Below are 23,820 nucleotides of genomic sequence, written 5' to 3'. Positions count from 1 at the left end.
AATCAAAGGTGCATAAAAGTAGAGAACCCACATCCCAGGAGAATGGGGCCGTCTTTGTAATCCATGCTGCTTGCGAGACGGGGAGAGCATAAGAGAGGGTGAATGGGTGGGTGTGATTAGAACTTTGGGGTAGGGGGTGGGTAGGAGGATGTTTAGAGATATGCAGTATTTATTAACATTATTGAAGTATCTGGTGTCATGGTTTCTCTGTTCTGGTATTCATAATGATTTTGCGTGTTACTAATAGTGGCTGCAATTTAACTACATATCACCAGTTAACCACTTCTATCCTGATTTTGTTAAAACAATGTGAACTAGTCAGCTTTTTCCCGCAACAGCATTACATTTGGGGAGCTGTAGCTTATCTTTGAACCTACACAAGAGGTGAGGAGCTAGAAGAGGCCATTGAAGCTACTGAGTAAATCAGTGCAATTTTGAGGTTTATACTTTGGGATTTGATGTATCATCCTCTACAGAATTTGTATGAATACATTTTGAAACAATCATATTGGCCCCTAGTTGTAGCCTTAAAAACTAGAGCACAGATAAAGCTGTCAGTATAATATTTGAGAGCAATATTTACTGCTGCTGATATAAAATGTGACCTTTGGTTTAAAAACAAAACAAAATAAAATAAAATAAAAACAAATAAAAGACACTTTTTAAAATAACGAAGCTTATCCTCTCCAGACTGTTTTGCTATGCATCAGAGCTTTTGCAGTCTTTCTGATCAATTGGATCTGCAGGGTCTCAAAAGAATGTAATCACCTCTCTTTGAAAATAGCCAAGAATGTATTCACTTGAATAAACTCAATCACTCTTCTAACTTTTTCAGTGTAAGCTGTGTACTTTCAGTACACTTTTGTACATTCATTCTTCTTACTGAATCTATATTTGGTGATATTTCTTCACCAAGTCCAAATACTTTTGCATGTAAATAGTCATTCATAGATACAGTAATACTCTTACACACAAACAAGAATCTCTTTGACTATATCAATGGATGTATCTAGATATCTAAAGTGTCTACAAAAATGTAGACTGATTCCACATACAAGGCCTGAAAAAAAAATAGATTTTGAAATGAAACTATTTCCTGTATTGTCTGCTAGCACAGACAAACCTCTTCACAGATCACAGTATATAGAAAAAAAAAAATATATATATATATATATAATAGGAGAAAAACTTCTCCTAATCAAAAACAGTGGCTCTAGAATACATCTCAATGGTGCAGTAATTTATCATAAGCTGATAGTGTTAGCTTTAGGTAGGTCTGTTTAGTCCACCTGTGGTTTATTCTTACGTATCTTATCATTATGAAGGGGGAAGCCAAGATGTTATTCAGCTGTTTTATACAGTAAATTTCAAATTAATGTATATATATATTTTTTTTTTTTTTTCTTTGCATAAGATATAATAAAGAAATAGTATCTAAAAGGTGTGGAAAACAACAACAATAAATCCTCTTGTCCCTCAGCACTGTTTAAGCATACTTACTCAGAAGATATTCTTTCTTTATCAAGTTCAGTGGACACTGTCCACCTATTTCAGTGTTTGCTCCTGGATGTCTTATTTTAAATCTTTGCTGGTGAATAGAGAAAAGACCCTCTGAGAAAACTTTTCTCTAAAGATCCTTGCTGTTAACACTAAGTCCAAGGCTTATTGATGTCACTGATTATTGATGTTCACTAGCTTCAGCAACCACTAAATTGGGTCCTTTGAATGGGTCCGAACTAATGATTGATTCCCAATGCAACATCAACTTCTTAGTAGAAAAGTAAAGGTGATTTACTAACAACATTTTCCAGCTTGCTGTGAGAAACAAATGTGAATCAGCTTGATTAAGGGAAGCTGGAAGGCAGAAAGGGAATCAGGGTAACAGGAGATAGGGCAGGGAAAGTTGGGAACCACGTGGAGACATGTTTACAAAGCTGCTTGGATTGAAGAGCCAGTGCAAGATCTATGAACCAGAAGAAAAACAGAGAGCTAAGGGCCTAGAATAGTGTGTTAAGATTTATTTATGACATACCTACTTGTTATAAAGAATAATCAGTCTAGAGCTGTTACCGAAGAAACTCGGATGTTCTTGTTGAGAAGAGCAGAAAAGAGCTCCAGGTAGAATTTTAACTCTATTTGTACACTACCTGACAAATTGGCACAGACGTGGAGAGGGTAAAGAAGGAAGGATTACTCATTCTTTCTCTAAAGACAAGAATCAGGGACATGAAATTAATAATCAGGTTAAAGTTTCAAAGGAAAAAAAAATCTACATAATTAATCTCTAGAGACTCATTGCTGCAGGTTATTGGGAAGACCAAAAGCACAAACGGATTCAAAAATCCATTAGAGAGCTCCGTAGCATTGAAGTCCACTGGAGTTTATTATATAAAGATATACATGTATACTCCACTTCAGTGTGTCTTACCTTGCAGGTTACCAGAAGCAGGTACAGTCTGCCTATGTATTAATGAGTACCTTTCTATAACAGATACAGTATGTCAGATAAGCATATCTTTGATATTCCTCAGTCCAAACAGACTTTTTTGTTATATTAGTGAAAAGAGAAATTATAGGGTTCTAGATGTTATGAGAGACAGCAGAGACAGCATTTATGTTATGCTCAATCTCCCAGGAGCAGGATCATTAGCGAATTTGATTCTCTGTGCAGGCTATTTGTAAGAATAGTGAAATGCACATGCTAAGTTCTTACAGCACCTAATGCACACATTTAATTTTTCTTCCCAAATAACCTTGCAATCTTTTTAAGAGTTGATGGTAATTTGCTTTTGCATTTGCTCTTGCTAGGTGTCAGGGCAGCAACTGGTAACCCAAAAAGAAAACAAAGCAAAAAAATCCTGAGTCTTTCTACGGTTTTTAAGTGCTTTGCTCTTTATCTGCATGAACGTTTGCATTCTGTTTCATATTCATCTTTGAATTTTACTTGAAGTAGTATTAAAATTGGCCACTTGAGGGCAATACTGCAATCTAATTTTCAACATTCTGCTCTAAACCAGACCTCCATGTCATATTAAAAGACATATTTCCTGGATAGTTGAGGGTCCAGTTTTATTTGCATATATATTAAGTATGAAAAATATTTTTCTTTACTCAATTTTTCAAATGCTAATACATTAGAAAGAGAATTTCAGTGAAAGTTATAGTGACTTATACCACAGAAAGCTTAAGCAACAGCAAACAGCTTTAATGTATTACATTTTCTTCACTGCAAAACTTGAAAATCACTTAAAATCACAGTTTCAACTAAGGGTATCTAGGTCTATGCACATACACCAGTCAATGAATTCAAATCCAGAAGGCACCTGACTTATATTTTAGTTGAGCAAATGGACAGTGAGCCAGAGAGGGGGCAGTTCAAAGCAGCCCGCAACACCTTTACAGGTGACACAGTATGGGGCACCTCTAGAGCCTACAAAAATGTATCCGTAGTTATGAACTGGGACTGGGTTGGGAAAGGCTAGTGGCTGAGCAAAGGAGATAATTTATAGAGTGTTAAACCTGGAGATAAGTAATCATATAAGAGTGTCTTACACACCAGCTTCTATAAAACCAAAGTTTATTCATAGGTCACCTTTTTGCACAATACACAAGCATAGGCCAATACTATGAAGGCGATTATTGTACACGTTGACAATGACCCCTCCTTTAATTGGTACCATATGCAAAATTAAAATCTTCTATTTTATTAATAATTTTTCAAAGCACAGATGGTCTAAATAAAGGGTTTCCAATTTTCCTCAAGGAAATAAAGCTATTATGCAAGCCTCATAGCAAAACATTAACGTGGCAGAAAGCCATTCCCTGTGTCTTTCCAACCAGGGCCCAAATCTAGAGTTGCACTTTTGTCACTCCTTAATGACACACAAAATCCTAACGCCAATTAAATATTTAGCTTCTTTTGCTTTCTGAACCAAGTTACTAAAATCTTCCTAATCTCTTTCCTCCCCCTTCCCCCAAAAAAAAAAAAAAAAAAAAAAAAAAAAAAAAAAAAGGCAGCTGGTGTGTACAATGCACTTAAGCTTCTCCTGAACTGTCATTTGGCTAATGCTTATTCAAGAATTCATTGTTAAGTCTTGTCACTCCAATTGGGATAAGTAAATTTGAACAGTAAGAGTCACTTACAATAGTTTTCTAACAAAGAAGCAGTGGAGAATGTATTATTTAACTCATTAAATTTATTATTTTCTTTACACAGTTTCTCTAAATCATTTGGTATCATTTGGTATCCAGTCTTGAAAAATGCCTTCTTCACATTAACGTACCACATTCTGGTTACTTCCAGCAAAGGTAAAGGGTTATTTTGCATAGAAGATCAAATATCCTGAATTTGCATTAATAAAGTTGTAACTAAGTCAACCACAGTTGTGGATCTATTTCTTACTCATAATGGTTTAATTACACTGGTAAAAGAATATTTGCTGACAGATATCCAGATCAGATCTCCAAATTATTGTACAACATTACTAAAGGCAGCACATCTACGATGGCAATACAGAAAATTAAAACTCTTTTAAAATTAAAAAATTAATTTAGTCCGCCATTCTTGGGGAAAAATATAAAAAATAAAAAATTATACACTAGGAAATTTTTCTAGACAATAGTCTCTTCCATAGGCGTGATCAGGTCCCAGTGACACAAGTGGGTATTCTGTCAATCACTAGAAGAACACATCTTAGACACCCTTTCTGTCTTTACTAAGTATTGACAGGCTGGAGCTTCACAGTGTAACAATTTCCCTTCCTACACACTAGAGCTGGCAGAAAACGAATAGTCATTCATATGCATTCAGGACCACATTCCCCAGCTGGAACGAATATGCATAGCTCCACTGGATAGTTTGGAGAGGAGATCACTGTGCTAGCATTGTCCATCGCACTGGCATCAAGTGATGGCTCCATAAAGTTTACTAGAAACTTGATACAACCTCATCTCACAGGATATCCATAACTGAATTCAAACCTTCTCCCAGATATTCTTTCCTGACCACTGTTGTCTTTTCTGATGACTACTGTCTGACGCCTCTGCACCAAGCACAGAAGATTTTTTATGATTTTCCCAGTAGTGTTATCTGACCATTAAGTAAATTCTCAGTGTTTCACTTGTCCTGGAGACTTCCTGACTCCTTCCAGGTTCGTTATAGGGCACACTGCTTAAGCTGAGAGACAGTCTTATACACCCTGTTTTCCATCATTCTGTTGATTTACATTTAAATTTCTTCATCATTACAAATGTGCTTTGTGTGATGCCTACTTTTTGTGTATTTCTTGCCATTTTGACAAGTCTGCCTAAAGCTGTGGAAGATGTAACACCACAGCAGCAGTAACCAGATTGGAACTACTGCTAACATGCTGTTGCTTCTATCTATCATTTTTATTGTTTCTTCAGCTGCCAAAGTGCTCTGTAAATGATGGCTAGCACCCCTTTCAGCAGACTTCCCTCAGCTGGAGCCATTTTACAGAGCCCTATCACAATCACTAATGAGTATTAGCCTTTAAAGTACTGCCTACTTCAGATATGATAGTGATGATGCATTTTATACAGAAAATTATACTGAATTCCAGGGTTTGAAAGTGGGTGACCTTTGGTAGTCTTCCTAAACCCACACAGACAAATTGCAAAATAATTTATCTCCATGTGCTTCCACAGCTTCTGAAGAGTGAAATTAAGGTAAGTAGGTTTATTTCACCTCATTTTGGCCATCTAGAATTTGGCACGTTCCTTAAGGCAGTCACAGCAGAACAGGAAGGAAGCAGATAGTTCTAGCAGGAAAAAAAAAATAATAATAATAAAATAAAATAAATCCAAAAATAGTGTCTACATTGAGTGGGATGTTTTATACTTTAAAGATACTGTTTCTCCAATAGCTAGAATTAGATAACGAGCTTAAACTAGGCATTTAACTTTCAGAGAACTAAAACTGTAAAACAAACCAAATGGTAAGCATCATCAAGAGTCCTGGCAGTGATACCACAACATTCACGCTGATTCAAATATGAGACTTGCTCCTACCCCAAGAGAGTTACATGGGCAAAGTGCACCCATCCTCTGATGGCTGCTGCAGGAGTTGAGCTATGTCACTTCACAAAATCACTGCTACTTTGAGAACTTGATCCTTGAAAAAGAAAAGAGCAGCCATAGAACTGCAGCTCCTTCACAAAGTGCTGCCATGTTGCAAGGACAGCTCTTTGCTGAAAGAACAAAGGAATGGAAAGATACCTTTGGAAATCCATAGGACTGCTAAGCAAACTAGACCTGGAGACCTGGAGTCTCCAGGCACTTGGACATTTCCAGAGTTAATCAAAGCAAGGCATGTGTGAAGCATCCTTCTTCATAAAACCTAGAGACCATGGGGAGATACCCTCTGCACACTATTCTTCCTTCCCCTTATTTGGAAGTGCCCTGCCCCTCATCCATTCTGTTTTACTGCACCTAAAAAAAGAAATCTAAACAAACCATTTTAAATATTTACTTTCCTATTTTTACAGCACTATCAATATACAGGCATAAGATGTTACTGAATCAGAGCACCCCTGCAGCTGTGCTTTAGAGAAAATTCCAAGCTTGCAACTGCTGTCCAATGCCACCAATAAAAATCGGCTTTGAAGCAAGCAAACCCCAGGTGCCTTCAGAATTCCCACTGCACAGGCCAGCTCTCCCCTTTGTCATGAACCAAACCCCACTTTTTCTGAGAAATGAAAGCTGTACCTGAGGAGAACATTCACCATCAGCTCAGGACTGCAAATAAAGAAAGGGTGAAAGAGAATATGCATATTACCTGTTTTTCTGTCTCTACTTTTACTAAAAGTGTGCAAAAACTCAGAAATAAAACATTTTACCTTTACAGAAAAGTGCTTCTTCTTGGGTGGATGCCAGACTGTGGCAGCTGAATGAATGAATGCCCGCAAAGGTGTTAAGGATGTGACTAGTACATATGCTTTTATGATGACAGAAATGTCTTGAGCTTTAAAGATGTCCTTGTGGTCTGGTGAGGCTGAGACCTGATTCCTGGGAAGTAATAACAACACGGAGAATTAATGAAGAGCTTCTGCATCTCTTTTAGAAGTAAAATGAACTATAGAATAAAAAAAGTAGGGGAGAAAATAATTTCCTTTTAACCTAAAGTTAGGTAACATAGTAGATGAAACCAAGCAGGATGGAGTCAAGATTTTTATCAAGTCCTTTTTTTTTTTTTTTTTTCTTTCACAGTTTTTAATCTTAATTTCCATACATACTAATTAACTGTGTTAGGAGGGAGTTATGGTTGAGTGTACATATGGGCATTGTGGACATGTTGTAATTGTTTGTTGCAAAAGCCATCAGTACTAACCCAGGACATTCAGAGTGAAGGTAAAAACATTAAAGAAATCCAAGCAGCTTAAATAACAGAAGTGCATAGTAAAACTACCCAAATCTAACACTGATTTCTAGTGAAGTCAGAAAAAAATATGGAAAGACTACACTGTCATAAGTACTTTCTTCTGTGTAATACAAGACTACAAACATGTGGTGATGCATGCTTGTACTAAGGAAAGACATGAACTATGATTCCAAATGTTATAAGCAACTGTAACACCTAGGAATAGCCCATAATAAATCAGCTAATCATAAAAGTGCAAGTTAATTTAGTTCAGGAAGTGACGTGGCTCTCTAGATAGTGGGCCACAACTCCCATAGTCTGCACAAAAAGAATCAGCATAGAAACTGGGAAGAAACAAACAAAACTGGGCAAAAATCAGTTCTCTAAAAGCTCATTACATGGAGAAACTTGAACGACACTTGGGAATATTCACAAAAGTGGTTATTAATCTGTCTGTTAAAATCTCTGAATATCACTCTACTTCACAACAAATGCAATGAGAGGAAGAGTATACAAATTATATGCATCTAAGACTGTGATTAGTGGTAAAAGAGGGACCTCACACTTTTCTCCCATTTCTGTGTAATCTTTGGCAAGACATGGCCTCACCAGGCCTCAGTTTTGCCTTCTTAAAGAGAATCTAACAGTATCTGTGCTAAATAGACTTTTTTCTTCCCCTTGCAGAATGGTAGGGCCCCTGACCACATAATCTGTGTGATACTGAAATATAGGAAACAGCATTTGGGCAGCTAGTTCTCAAGTATTTCTTAGTTCTTTTCTTAATGGAAGTCTCTTTGCAAAGGACTATATATGTGTGTCTCTGGTAGGGGTAAAGGCAGGAATGAGGACAGGAAACATCTCAGACACTGTGAGACCTAAACATTCAAGGGTGTCTCTGGATCTGTATTTATCTGTCTAGGAGTCTAAATGCCCTCAACATAAGGGCTTAGTTGTTCACACACAAAGCATGGACAAGCTTTGCTATTACAGATTAAAAAACAAAAACAAACAAACAAACAAAAAACATCATGCAAGTATATAGAAAAAGATACAATACATCTAAGTGCTTCATCTGCTGTGGTTTCCATTCTCACTACATTCTGTATCCCCGACGCCCAACTAAATGCATTATGAAACACACAGTTTCTTCAGTAAGGTGTGATTAGCTTACAGCTGTGCACTATTAGCCTGGCTCCACAAGTGCTGTAGATGGGCAGTGTGTGTCCTGACATTGGTTTTGCTGCCATGGGTGATGTTGCTTGTAATGCTGGCCCTTGACAGCCCACGCCGACTGGAGCACTCTGGGGTGGCAACTGGGAGCTTCAGGTCTGAAAAAGTACCAAGGAAAGGAGAAAGAGAGTCAGCAGATCAGTGAAAACAGCACTTATCTCCTGATGTTAAAGAAAAAATGTGTAAAACACAAGAGGTAGAGAGGAGCTGCAAAAATATAAAATAGAAAATGCTTAGACTACATCCTATTCAGAACTGCTAGCAGAGAGATTTATACCCACTGAGCACCCCCTTCCAGCTGCAAGCTCTGGCCCACTTTATATGTGAGTACGAGTGCTGCATTAAAAAAAAAAAAAAAAAAAAAAAAAAAAAAAAAAATTCCTCCTTCCTCTAAATAGAAATCCTTTATTTCTAAATATAGAATACCAAAACTTGTGTTTCTCAGACAGCCCTAATTAAAATTAATGTGGGTAAGAAATGTGTTTGACAAAGGACCAAGGGACTTTGCCACTGTAATCACACAGTTCAGTAAATAACAACATATCCCTGTGTCTAGATTGACAGTTTAAGGCTATGTTTTGTAGTTACTGAAATATATGTGAGGTTTAGCTCTGTAACTGAATGCAGTGGGAGCAGGACTGATGCAGCAGAGCCCTCAAGATTGCTGAGGCATGTGAATATTAATAGTAATCAAAATATTGTGATGTGATAGCAATCAATGGGTGGTATGTATTTACTGTTCCTCCTGTGCTTATAAAAAGGCATAGAGCTCTTATGTCATTATTTCATGCAGAGTGGTTTTCATTAACACTAACACACCTCACTTTTAGACATTTCAAATTCTTAAGTAATAGTCAAGGAAAAGTCAAGCTGTTCACATTATTCCCAAACCTCATCACTTATATTTTTTAATGACATACTGCATTGTGCTAATGTTATGAAGTGATTTGTATAGCTTTTCTTTTAATGCATGTGCTCTCCACTTCAGTACACAAAATGAAAAACAAAATTGAAGCTGTATTTCTGGCGATGAGCTGTGAGCAGCCATTCAAGGAAAAGAACTATTCTTTTTCATACTGTTCCTGTTAAAACGACATTGTGATTGTCTATGTTTATCAGCTGTTCATCAGATCAACTCAGTTCAGCCTTTCAAGCTCAACTGGGATCTAAAATTAATCTTGTCCTTTGCCTTACACGCACCATTTAGCAGGAGCAAAGGCTTTACTAATCAAAACCAGGCAGTTATTAATACAGCACCGCATGTTCAGATTATACTCTCACTGGTATCTTTGTGTTGTATTATGCATTATAACTGATTTGGACTTTGTAAGCGCCTACCTGTTTGCTGATAGTACAGAGACAAGACAGACTACTGTCTGTCTACTTGCCTGTGCAGTGATAACAGGAATAAGCCAGTAAACTCTCATTTATTTAGCAGACTTGCTTCTGTATATGCACAGGGAGCAGACCTGCTAGATCAAGTGGTATTTTTTCCATATCCACTTTGTAATAACCACTGGCATTTCACTATGGCAATTTCCACCTATGGGTAACATACAGAGAAAATGGCATTCCACCATGGCAATTTTCAATGGTCTCACTGAACCTACTCCTATCCATCATTTTAGTTACCTTACTGAAGTGTCTATACTAGCAAAGCACTATTCTTGGGCTTTGTCCTTAAGCAATGGAGAGAGGGAAAGAGACCAGTCCTCAGTCTCTGATAGGATCTGCTTTTTTATTGACTATGCAAGAAAACTAAACTAACTAAACTAAGTACAACAAAGTATACTTCTCAGAGTATAAAGTTTGATCATACAGTTTTGGTGTTCAGCCAAAACCAAAATTACAAAAACTCATACAGGCCCTCCACAACACATGGCTGACTTCACAGATCTTTTTCTGATGTATCCTTACACTGGTAAAAGGGAAAGACACAGCTCCTCCAGGAGCCAAGCCCTGCTCCCCTCTATCCATGATACCAAAGCACATCCATCAAGAACAGCCCAGCACAGTCAGACTCTGGAGCTGAAGCCTCATGGCCTAAGTCTTCAATCAGCAAGAACAAAACTGCTTTTGTCGACCAAAAACAGTATCAAGCTTATACAAAACCCAGTGAAGTGTACAGCAATCCAAGCTACCCCCTGGTCAATGCTGCCTTGGGAGGAAAAAGAGGCAGATTGTCCTACCGTGACAGCTACAGCGTGCAGCTGAAAGGAGGCAGAACTGTGGTTCCAGACCAAGCTTGTATATAACATAAACACGTTAAGCCATAGGTATGTAAAACAATTAACACAACTGTGGAAAGGACAACAACAGCTCTTAAATCATCTGAAAACCAAATTTTGTCAAAGATGCACATTTTTCAGTAATTGCTTTAGTTGAAATGACCATGGTGTTGAGAAAGCACAATTTTTGAAGTGCAATTTTCTTATTTAAAAGAAAGCCAATATTTCACTGAAAATGAGAAGAAGGCAGCAGAAAAGGGTTGTTTAACAGAAAGTAGAGAGCATCTTTTCCTTTTTAAAATATGGTTTTAATTGTGTTGCTAGGGCAACAAGTAACCGATATGGTATTAACTCACAAAGCTGAGTTTGAAAATAATGAGATGACATTTGTACTTTACCCCTTTTAAATATACCCCTTATAAACCAGAAATTTAGCTGTTTAGGGGAAATACAAAAGAATACTTTGACATTCTTCACTAACCAGTGAACCATTTACTGTAGCAGGATATAGCAAAAATTGGTAGAGACAGATTGAAAAAGAGAAGTGTCCTAAAATTCTCAAACCACTGGAGAGAAGCTCCTTAGTGATGCCATAAGTCATTGTAAAATGCCCTGACATAATAAATAAATAAATAAATAAACAAACAAACAAACAAAAAAACCTACCATCTTTCTCTCAAATAAAAGAGAAGGTTAAACAAATTCAGGTCACTGGTTATTAGATTTGAGACCTAAAAAAGGGACAATGTTCTTAAATTATTCCCCATATAGACCATCCTGCTTGTATGGTGCCTTACACACCCCTGTTTAGTTTCTGTTAGCACACACATGGGAGGGAGCTCATTACAAAGTGGCTGGAAGAAGGAGAAAGGGAAATGAGACTGTCACAAGGCACTTGCTCCTTTGAGGTGACACACAGTTTGCACACCACCAGGCAGAGCTAATGAGAGAGTGACAGTCCCTTACTTCAGTAAATCTACTCCTCGTAATCAATGAATACAATTATCATAATAATAAAGAGACATCAGTAGCATTGAACACTCAGCTGCATCAGTTCTCATGGCAACTCTTCACCTACTGTTGCACTCAATAGCAGTAACGGTGTGTGTCAGAGCTGTAAATTTGTTAATCAACATCATCATCAATGAAAATTAGCTCACAGTGTCTTTACTGTTTGTTGTAATTGACATGTTTTTCCATCTTGAAATCACTCTGCAAGCTGTTGTTAATTAACCAGTCCCTTCAAAGTATGTAAATAACAGCTACATTTTAAATAACAATCACATTTGATAGTAGAAGTGAGAGAGGCTCAGCAGTTGATGTATCAGTCAGCTTGAGAAACCAAGTTAGCAATAAAATGAGTCCCAATACTGTAGTTCTCCTGTACAGACTACATTCCCTTTTTCAAAACTCCTAATCTTAGTATGCATAATTTTTGTAGCACAGACCTTTAAAATCAAAAGGAGGAAAAATGTATTCTAGAAAAGAACATTTTTCCTTTTTTCCTTTTAAAGTGGCTATGCAGTATTTAAAAGGCTGTGCAATCCATTGATCCAGCATAAAGCAAAGGACCTAAGGCCTAACACCTACTTTTTTTTTTTTTTTTAAATCCTCATTGAAATTCTGGTTTGAAGAAGTCTTCTTATGCTGATGTCTCTGGAGTGGTTCTATTGAAAACACCAACAAACAGCACTGATTTCCAAGTCTCGACCTTAGAAATCCCTTCTCCGTCTGCCTGTGGTGGTCTCTGCAGTGCCATTTGGATGGGTAAGGCAGCCACTGCACATTCTCAGCTGAATTCACGCATTAGCCCTCTAACTACAGCAGTGGGTAAAACACAGATCTGCGTCGCAGGAACAGCTGGGCAGCATATGGGAACGAGAGGTATAAGATCCACCAAAGCAAGTCAACACCTCTAGATCAAAAAAAATTAAGTGCCCTTTTGTCACATGAACTGGCGGCAGATTTCGTTCTGTCAGCTGCGATCTCTCGAAGTACCAGTGTCAAGCAGATCAGATGACAGCAGCAGCAGCTCCACTGGTATCTAATGAGGCCTTTCAGATGTTTTACACAGCTATGATTTCTTGCTCCCTCTCCCCCTAACTCCGGCTCCCAAGTTATTTTCTTGTCTTTGGCTCAGATTTCTGAAGTGTAACATGAGATTCAGCCCACATGCAATAAAGAATGGCTGAATGAGTTACAACATGGGGCTGAGCAAAACGTTTACCAACTGCTAGAGGTACTTTTGGGCTAAGTGAGACTTCCTGGCATGTAGCCAGGTCATTGTTTACATGGCTGCAGCCACGTGGAGTGACAGTAAATGGAGGGTTTAGGTCAGCTTAAACATGTGGTGGTCTGCAGGCATAAGGAAATCAACAGGAGAAGATCCCACAGGCTGAACTAAGTGAGTACCCACTGCTTTAAATGAGTAACACTTAATTGAAACAAAAGGAAACAGAGGACAAATACAAACGTGCCCTCTTCTTTATGCTCTCCTTTTTATTATCCTTTGATGTTGTAAGGGGAGTTATGATATTTTTTATTTTTTTTTAACTTTGCTTGAGATCAAAGAGGCTATATTGTACACTCTTAAAACAAGGAGCAAAAAGCAGCTATGACCATTTTCTCTGTGAGGAAAAGGTCATTTTGTTTCTAAAATGCCTATCAACAGCCAGTTTTATTAGAATAAAATAAAATAAAATAAAATAAAATAAAATAAAATAAAATAAAATAAAATAAAATAAAATAAAATAAAATAAAATTTCAATACGATTGAGTGACCTTGAAAGCTCCTTGTTGAGTAAGGAAGGACAAGGCTATAGATTGAATGAAACACAACTAAGATGCTGTGCTTTGTTCTGAGTCCATCATATTGTTCATTCCTTTCATATAGGACATTGTAGGCTCAGCACATTTATACTCGCAGTCTTCATCCAGTTGCTTTCTTTTAAGCAGGACAAACATCACTTCAGAACGTGACAGGGCATTACTAATGGAGGTATATGGCAGACTTTTCATCTAAAAACTTCTGAACATCTTCCTAGATTTTCATAGTGGCAGATTGTCTCTAGCAGGATCTCAAATTCTCTCACACAGGAAAAAAAAAAAAAAAAAAAAAAAGGAGAAAATGATAGTCATCTCATATCACTTCTCAGCAGTTTCTAATGGAACACAATATTCAGAAAGGACTGATAACAGGTCATTTCTGCCTGCGTTTCAAGCTTGCTCTCTGACCTGGCTTCTCAGTGAGTTAGAAGAACTGTGTATTGCTTCCTGTGCTGGGATCATCCATCTGTCTGACTGGTGTGGGCTTCTGGAGAACAAAGAGCTCATTTCTGATACAGACTGCACAAATTGCACTGCTTCAAACTGGTCCTCCTCTGATATTTACGGCTGGGCAACTTTCCAGGCTTCGTAGGTTTGAAAGGTGTGTTAAACAGCTGCAAAGATTGCTTCACATCAGGAGATGCTTAAACAGCTTTCATAGAGTCTTAGGCAGACTCCTGAGCACATCCAAGATCAGTGAATTTTGATCAAAGCCTATTATCCAGTTCCTTTTGCTCAGTCATGTATAGCAACCTGCCCTAATCTATATAACCATGAAAGTGGCGACCATTAAAAGGGCATTTCTTCATTTTTCAGTACTGATTTCAGAAAATGGATGATTTTAGCTGAACTACTGTCCTTACATGACTTGAGGTCATTGCAGGCTTGTCACAGAAAGCAGATCTATTCCATTTAATTGCCTTCTGTTATCCATTTGACCTATCTGATGAAAAGACTCTGAAACAAAGATTAATACTTTCCTATGGCTTACACATTGTTCCTTGAGGTTGCTAAAGAAAGAGAACCTTTAATGCTCAGAGTTTTATAAGCTGTGCACTTAGAACAAAGTGCCTCCGAAACTCAAAGCTGGTGCTGAGTATTTGAAGGAGGCTGAACCCACTGAAGTCCTGGCAAAAATTTATTTTGTTTTCATGGGAAGATGATTTCTTGCTTAAACACTCTTTCGATGAATTTAACATGTGTTATAAGCTTCATTTGTGATGTGCATATTTCTGCAGGTTTGATATCCCACTCACTGACTATTGATCTGTTGATCAGAACTATTGATCCTGTCCTTATAATGTTTTCGTATTAGAAGATGCAGACATCCCTCCCCCTGTAGCACAGCTAATTTCAAAGTAACCCACAGCAAATATTTAGAATGAAGAAACTTCAAATTATTAGTAACTTCTGGAAATTTAAACAATGGCTATCTAAATATGTTTAGTATAGGGGAAAAAAAAAAAAAAAAAAAAATTTTTAGGAAACCAGATCTAGATGGAAAGGAATTTAAACTGTGGGTTGGAATGCACCGAAATCCATGATAAAAAACAACTGTGAAGTTTCAGAGTTATAAAGACAACCAAATGATAGCACATCATTTTTAAATGTCTGTGTTGTTTATTTTTCCCCAATAAAAGCATCAGCAAACACAGCTTCAGTTTAGATTAATCATTTACCATGTTTGTCACTTCTCTGTTTTGGCAAATGCATTGACAAGAGTATTAAATACAATGTTTGCTTCTTCATTCCTAAAGTATCCACTCAGTTAAAAGATAAGGATTTTACAGTATCTTCCAAAGGGGCTTCTTCTCTGTGCACCCTTCATACCAGAACTTAAGTTTACAGATAAGCTATAAAAACTCTGGAAAAGTATCTCAGCAAAAATGTTGCTTGCCTGTTGTGTGATTAGAGCCACAGTTATGATTCTGTGATAGCAATACAGTAGAAGATAGAATGGTATATGAGTGAAAGCTAAGTAATTACATTCATTTAGCTGCAGTTCTTTTCAGTCTCTTCACATCTGCTGTTATTACTGAAGTCCTAGCTGAGATCTGACCTTGTAGTAAAACACAGAAATCCTGCTGCAAGTAATTTATAATCAAACTAACCCATAAGAGACAGATGCTGATTTTGTAAGCCATCAATGAGGCTTTAAGCAACTTCAGTAGCAAAATGGTAGTAGGCACAAAACTGTTCACAACTTAAGTGTAGGCATTTTTAGGGGCCAGATGGCAGAAGAAATAGATCCCCCCTATAAAGAAGCACGTTCCTGTCACAGAGGTGCTGAATTATTAACACATAAAATAACTTTAATCTATAATTTCGCTCTTACATTGTCACCCCACAGGGTTTCCTGGATCCAAAGACAAACATCCAAAGGGGTGACAGTCGGCTGCAGTGGCTCTAAGCAGAGCTCTGAAGGCTCGCTGCAGCTGGCCAGCACTCGCTGCCAGCTACCGATGAGAGCCCTGGGACAGTGGCAGAGGAGAAGGAATGCTGCTCTCGCCCTCGGACTCAGTTACTTATGTCAAACAGCAACACCATCCAGGTCAAAGAGAGTGGAAAATAAAAGCAAGTAACAACCCTGCCACTCTGTGTTGACTGTTGGCTAATGAGGATGCCAGCATTAAAGGCATGATGGGCTCTGTGGCTGTACTGCCCCTTGCTCCCTCCCCTCCCCTCACCTCATCACCTTACCTGCTGACCCAGAGTAAGCCAGGGACAGTGGGGGTAGGCAGGGCAGATTGACCATGCAAGAGGGGAGGAAAGCTGAAGGAAATTAGCTCCTCAGTGAACAGCAGAAAGTAAAAATATCACGTAGTGAACAACAGAAAGTAAAAATATCACGTAGTGAGAGCCCAGTCACACAGCTGGACTATCTTGGTTTTCCCTCCCACACAATTTTATTAGGGTCATGTCTATCCCAAAACCTCCTGTGTGATTAACACTGCTGGCTAGCCCTGCAGGTGATCAAGGGAGGATGCAAGGCTCTTGGACACTCATAAAATCTCTGCACTGGTGACACTAATAAAAAGAAACCCAGAAGGGAGGCATACGCCAAAAGTATTACTTTAAAAAGAATCAGTGATCTGGATGGGTAGAGAAAACAGCTGTACGTGACACGGGCTGGGCCTTGGAAGAGGTGAAGCAAGACAATGCTTATGTGGAAAGACAGTCTAGTCTGGATCACTTAGGGAATGAGAAAACCATGGAGACCATTTCAATACTCTATGTGTTGACACTGCTTTCCTAGGAAAAAACTATCAAAAACAGAATTTGTTGTGCATACATCAGGATGTTTTTTCTGTGCCCTAAGCTGAGGTTGGGCCATTGGGTTTCTGTTCACATTATGGACCTCAGTCCTTCCCATCTATCAGGTCAGAGCAGTGCCAGGAGTCAGCCAAGCCCCATCCTGACCCCACGTGCTGTTGAGCTGGATCACCTGAAATCCCTTTGCCAGTCATTCTCCAGCCTCAGAGAGCTTCAAGGTTTGGGCTGTTCACGGGAAGATTTTAGTCACGCAGTCCTGCAATTCATACAATTCATGCAATTCTTCAGTTGCTCTCATGCTGAATTTTAGGATTCTTTACCGTTCTTATGCCTTATCAAAAAAAATCACTGCCATGTGTCCATCTTCCAGCAACCTCTTTCACCTTTTTCCTTCTCTTACTCAATCCTATTTATTCATACACATCACATAATTATTTGTCTTTTTTTTTTTCTCTTCTAAACTAATCTTATTCCAGTTTGACTTCCCTGTGTCCATAGTACTGTCTTCACATATTCTTAGAACCAATCTGAATTTTCAGACTGATGAAAAAATTTTCCATTAAAGAGATAAAGGAAACAAGCACTGACCTGATTATTTTCTACAATTCATTTTCTTTACAGCAGCTAAGTTGATGTAAGAGATATGTGAAGGGTCGCATTCTCTTAAATATAAAACCTAGCAGTTTAATAGTTGTACAGCAAAACAACACAATGGTCTAGGAATATCAACAGATAGAATAACATCTTTAAAAAAAATAACCTTTACCCTAGTACCCACTGCTTATCAATATCAACAGTCATACCCACAGTAAATCCAGTAATCCCTTAGTCTCAGCCTTGTGCCTGATATTCTTTTCTATGACTTAGTGTGTCTTTAATTAGATCACATAATTCTTAGAGCAGCAACTTTGCGTTTTCACTTTTACAGGAAATTGTTCAGCTCCTTGGGGGGCTGACTAAATGACAAACACAGTAATAACAAACTAACTGATCCTCTTCAACGGGAATTGCAGAGAAGCCTTGTTGACTCAAACACACAAGAGTGAAAATTAGTCACTGATTTAAAAGGAAACAAACTCTCATGGGGAGGAAATACTGATGAAAGCTGTTCTTTCCTCAAGTCATTTCAAAATTGAGGATGAAACAAATCCTATTTGGCGACTTTGCTGTTGTTGGGAAGAAAAGTCTTTCAGAGAATGCAATCAAATGAAAGAAGTGGAAAGAGCTGACTATATCACGTGAATGGAAGGGAAAGGATAGTGTCTGGCTCTACACAGACTTGCTTTAATTATGCCTTTTGTCCCCTTAACCATTACACTGAAATCAAATAATTTAGCTTTCTGATTCTAATTTCAGCTTCTGTAGGTGAATTTCACTCATGGTAAAATAGACATCACACATACAGTAACACTGAAGAGGATTCATCTCTGAATTCAGACACTTGCACTTTGAGGTCTGGTCTATACAAAGATGACTCCCTCTGTGCCAGTCTGTTCCCATTCCTGTCCGTGGATGTCAGTGTAGATTTATCCAGTCAGCACAGAGCTATTCAACTAACCTAAATTAATGCTGTAACTAAATACTCTCTCGGACAGTGCTGACTTTAAACTGTACTTCTGTTAATTTGGGGAGTTTAGATACCAAGTGTTGGATTCAGTTGCCAACACATAGACATCCATTGACATCTATTGATATCTGCCTGAGCCTCCAGCTGCTGGTCCAGAAAGAGTTCAGAAGGGTTCTTCGCCAAACCTGCCCATCCTACTGGGTGGCCTGGATTCCCCATGGTGTCTCAAGTGGCATGAGACTCCTGCAGTGAAACAGTTGCCCTAGCCACTGGAGCACATGCTGATGTGGAGACACCTAGATTTAAGACATTGATTTCTTTCTACTTTAAAACACTTCAGCTGATTTTGATTCAAAATCATTTTTACTGATGACTGAGAGGTGAGAAGTAAGCCTTTTTCTGTCTGACAGGAGTTCAGCAGATGGCTAGAATAACCCGCTGTTACTAGGTGGGAAAGACAGTCAGACCCCTGCCACTGAGCTCACAAAACTACTTTAATTCTTTAATTTCAATAAGACTTCAGAGTCAGTTAGGTTTCTCTTTGCCAGGAAATCACTAATAATATAAATATGGCATAAGATGCTTACAAATTGCCCTTCCCTAGAGGGGAGAGAACACCAAATGGTTTAACACACCACATACACATAGTGGCTTGTACCACAGTCTATGGACAGCATATTTTGTGTGAAAATGTGCATATTTTAAGGGGAAAGCTCAGTGTGCGGTGACTGCTTCTTCTGTTTGTGGTTTTGTGGTAGCAAAAATAATAAAACTACTGCAATTGCCTTCCTCCGAGTAGTAACCATTGCTTTTTTTAAAGGAAGTCTGATACAGCTTGAGTAGGAACTACCGATTCCTTAAGTCCTTTGAAATTTTTAGAAATCTGCTCAAGTTTGTCCAGAAATGGTACTATATCATAATACGTCTTGTAATAATTCTCATTCACATATATAATTCTCCTTCACATTCCAGTGCAAGGGACCCAAGGCAGTAGGCATCACTGAAGACACTTAAAATTCAGCCAAAACCAAAGGTATCACTAACCTGGTATAATATGACCTCACTATAAAGAACTCTCATAGGACCTGGCTAGATGTTCATTATACTGCATGTTCCTTATGATTGGTTTTGACAATTGACTGCACCAGGAAATTAGGAAATGTCCAAGTGACACTCAACATACAGTTCTTTAAGGAGAACTCTTCATGTAAGTTTTAAATATTTATCAATCTTTAAATGAAACAGTAAAAAAAAAAAAAAAAAAAAAAAAAAAAAAAGGAACAAATATGGTACAGATTAGGAACCAGCTACCTTAACTTTAGCTGAGCATCCAGAAGTCAGACATTTAATCTAGGCTATTTGTCTAGGCTCCATTTACCATTAGTGGTTAGAGGTAATTGGTGATACATACCTCCGGGGTGTAATTCAACCAACCTACTTCAAATATATAGTTTAGGACAAAATGAAAGTCTTTGAAGGTGCCCCTCTCTCTCCATTGACTTTAGAGGAAGAGTAGAATACTGGTGCGGAAGATCCCTAACTTCTAAATGGTTAAGTGAGATATGATGAATCCTTCCTTTATGTCGTAAATCCAACATATATATTTACAAAAGGAGAAGGCGGCAAGGCAAGGCAATCAAACTGAGCAATCTTATATATATATATGCATCTGCCAAACAAAGCTAAATACTCATGGAATAAATGTGGGGTAGGTTGTTGCTGGATTACAAAAAAAAAAAAAAAAAAAAAAAAAGTTTGTATACTAAAGATAGATCATAAATCCAAAATAACATCAATGCTGGATGTTTAGTGATGCAACTGAGACCAGAATGTGTCCCTCTGTAGTTTTGTCCAGTTCCTATTTGAAGCTGAATTTCACCCATAGTAAATTAGAATTCTCTGGCAACTTGCCCATAACCTTTAAACTTCTCTGGCTGATGATTCTGTTTGATAGTGCCTCTGCCCATGGCAGGGGGGGTGGAATTAGATGATCTTTATGGTCCCTTCCAACCCAAACCATTCTATGATACTATGATCTTAATACACAAAGGGTTTTTATCAGTAAACTGTATCTGGATTGGAACCAAACTCTAACAACGACTCCTTCTCTGTACCACAGCATTTTTATAAAGCTGAACAAACATATTACATTGAACCCAGGGCTTTGAAGTGTAAACACTAATACACTATGTTAACACAAAATAGTCCAAAAATAAGACACTTATAGCCAAATTATATTCTGCAGTATGCAGTGGCTAAACAATGCAATGTTTTTAACTGAAAAGATACCGCAAAACTGTAATTTGTATTTAAGTGGTGTCTGAAATGGATTATCATTCCTGTCTCATTTTTACTTTTTTTTCTTCTTACTTTTTTACTTTTTTTTTTTTTTTCTATGCATTTATGACTAAAACCACAAAGGAATTGTAAGCCCGACAGTCGTATTTCAGAGACTTACTGTTATGAGTACTAAAAGACCTTCACCCCTTATATATATATGAGGAAATTAAGTTACCTGAAAAGACTTTTGTTATCTGGCACAATCCTTCTTTTCTGCAAAGGAAACGCTGAATTTCTGGAAGTAGGTTTACCTGTACATAAAAAAAAAAAAAAAAAACTTAAAAGCTTTTTTCATTCAGACAATAGCTACTCTTTTTTTTTTTTTTTTTTTTTTTTTTTTTTTTTTTTTTTTCTTCCTGGTTTCTTCAATGGTTTCATGTTTAATTTATCAGGGACTCTTCAGGCACAAAAATCCTGAAATTCTGGCAATTTTACAACTTTGCCATCCTGCAACATGGAATAATAAATGTAAGGTATGGACTATTCCTCAATGGCCATCACACAACTAAAGTTCAAATTTATGTTTCTCCTCCTGGCTGCTGAGTTTTTATCCCTTCTCTGCCCTCCTTTTTAGTTTCTGTGACTTCTCTGTCCTCTGCTGGTTATCAATCTCTGCCTCTCACTGCACGGAAATAGACTCTTGAATTTCTGTGCTTGAGAACAGTGGTAAGCTAACATAACTAAGCCATATCCAGGCTCTACAACAAAGAACTGTGTTGCACTGTGGTATGGACATGCTGGCTGCAAAAAATGTTAGGCCAATATTTAAAGTTATCCAGAGATATGGGCCATCTGGTTTAGGTCCCTGCTGTGCTGCAGATTTCCTGATGGAACCTGGACAATTCCTTTGATCACCTCATGTCTCAGTTATCCATGTGTGAAAGTTCTGGACATCGCAGAGTGCTGTAAGGATTATTATATGAGGCTCAGATACAGCAGTGTGCATAGAATGAGCAAAATGCAGTTTGCAGAAGCCTGAGAGTTTTTATGATCTGAGACCTGAAATCAAAGCATCTGTGTTTCTAGCAAACTGGAGTTGTTATAATATTTTCATTTGGATATATCAAGATAGCACACGCTGTCCCAGGGAACCCCAATGTACATCCTCCTAGCTTGGACTTCAGTGGACATGACAGTGGCTTTTTGGATACTTATGAACTCAATACCTGAACTAAATGCATTTTTAAACTAGCTCCATTTCTCCCAGTCTCTCAGGTCAGAGTCTTGCTGTTATTATCTATGCCATTTTACTTGAATCCTAAGACAAAAAGTGTCTATAGTTTAGTTTCACCTTTTTTTTTTTCAAAGATCTCAGTTTAAAACACTTATATATTTTCACTAACAGATCAGGTATTTGTTTAGATAGTTGCATATCTGAGTAACCTAAATCAGACCCACAATATGGTCAAGTGAAAAAAAAAAAAAAAAACAATCCTGAAAATACATAGAATTATTGGCACCATTGATCCTTTCAACTGTGAGTAAACTGATTGCTGTGCCAGAGCAAAGAACTCTTGTGAAGGCTTTGGAGGGTGACACCAGTCCAGCTTAAACATTATCAATTGTAGGTGTACTGTCACTGTTTTAAGAGGTGTCTGAATTATGTTTACAAGTAGCAATTATGTTAGATAAAACTCAAGAGTGATACCAACTGTGAAGCCTAAATTTGTCCACCTTCTGCCCATGTTATTATTCTAAAATATTGTATGCATTTGCTAATTGTTTCTCCTCATTTCTAAATTTTCTTTTTCAAATAGAGTACTTAGTCAAATTTCCTTTAACTTCTGCAGATACTTTTGACACCTTACATTGTGTTTAGGGTGGTCAAGAATGAAGTTCAAGCTAAAGGAGAGAAAAGCAAAACTTAACAAACAGCTGTAATAATTTTGATTCAATTTACATTGAAATGCTGACATCCAAAATGATATACTATGTCCAAATGAGAAACTTCTTTTGATCTCTGGATGATATATAAAGAATGTATTGTTGGTATGTGACAAGCATTTTTTAGCAGGTAAGAACTTGAAGAAAATGTTTTATAGCTGTTCAACCAAGCTCATGCAGTGTAAAATGAGTATCAGTTACATATCTTTTTGTCAGTGTGTGCTGAAAATTTGGGCTAGCCCTGTACCCTCATTCCCACAAAGGATAACACAGTAATTTCATACCTTTTGGAATAACTCTAGATGATGCAAGTCATCTCTTTGAATGCAGCTAGTACCATCATTTTTTCTGGAAGATAAGCAGATCAGAAGATCCCAAGGGCTTATGCCACCTATCAGGAATGAAAAGAAGTATACTGAGAAAGAAAATATCATGCAATTTGAACAAAAGATACTCTGAGCAGAATCCTGAGGAACAGCAAATTGTTGGAGTGCTGAGTACACAAACAGTTACAGGTGGCAGAGGGAAAAATGACATTTTCACTACCAGGCTTTGGATATATATTTAGGGATTTCACAGTTGGCACCTCCTGTTATATCTGAGACAATTACTGATGGTTACCAATGTCCAGTCCCCTGGTGTCTGATCTAAGATGATAGAAATCACCTGTTTAACTTCAGAAATTAAAAAGTTGAATAACATGTGCTTTAATTTTTTTTTTTTTTCTGAACTCCTCAGTACTGCAAAATATGCAATATGATCTTCTGTGTTCTTTCACTATTGGGAAGCAAATTTTACAGGAATTAATACTGGTCGTGCTATTGCAAACTGCTGGAATTCCTAGTCTGAATTCTGGTGTAAAAGCTTCCTAAATATTAGATAATAGATTACCAACATGTAGAACTGGTGCACATGGGGAAATCAAGTTGCACTGAGCAAATAGTTAGATTCTTCTTTTTTTGCTATGAAGCTGACCTGTGAGACCACAGGGTTCTATTTTCAGGAAACAAGCAACACTGGAATCAGAGACAACTGCCCGAAGGAAAGGCAAAACTCATCAATTTTACCAGTTGAAACACCGTTATAGGCTAGAT

General features: G+C 37.7%; 1 protein-coding gene across 6 annotated transcripts in view; it reads right to left on the bottom strand.

The window, feature by feature from the left end:
- The window catches only part of CPED1 (cadherin like and PC-esterase domain containing 1), a 146,969-nt gene that overhangs the window by 89,031 nt on the left and 34,118 nt on the right, over window positions 1-23,820 (bottom strand). For all 6 annotated transcript variants that reach the window (XM_082760410.1, XM_082760411.1, XM_082760409.1 and 3 more), the window contains 4 exons: window positions 23,011-23,117; window positions 21,018-21,093; window positions 8,550-8,706; window positions 6,858-7,026 (listed from right to left, as the gene is read on the bottom strand). In XM_082760410.1, the coding sequence (XP_082616536.1) occupies window positions 6,858-7,026; window positions 8,550-8,706; window positions 21,018-21,093; window positions 23,011-23,117 (509 nt within the window). The remainder of the gene's footprint in view (window positions 1-6,857; window positions 7,027-8,549; window positions 8,707-21,017; window positions 21,094-23,010; window positions 23,118-23,820) is intronic.

This window comes from Aythya marila (genome assembly GCF_965140915.1).
Source record: "Aythya marila genome assembly, chromosome: 1".
NCBI classification, from domain to species: Eukaryota; Metazoa; Chordata; class Aves; order Anseriformes; family Anatidae; genus Aythya; species Aythya marila.
The sequence above is the reverse complement of the archived record's forward strand: the minus strand, read 5'-3'. Positions and strand labels throughout refer to the sequence as shown.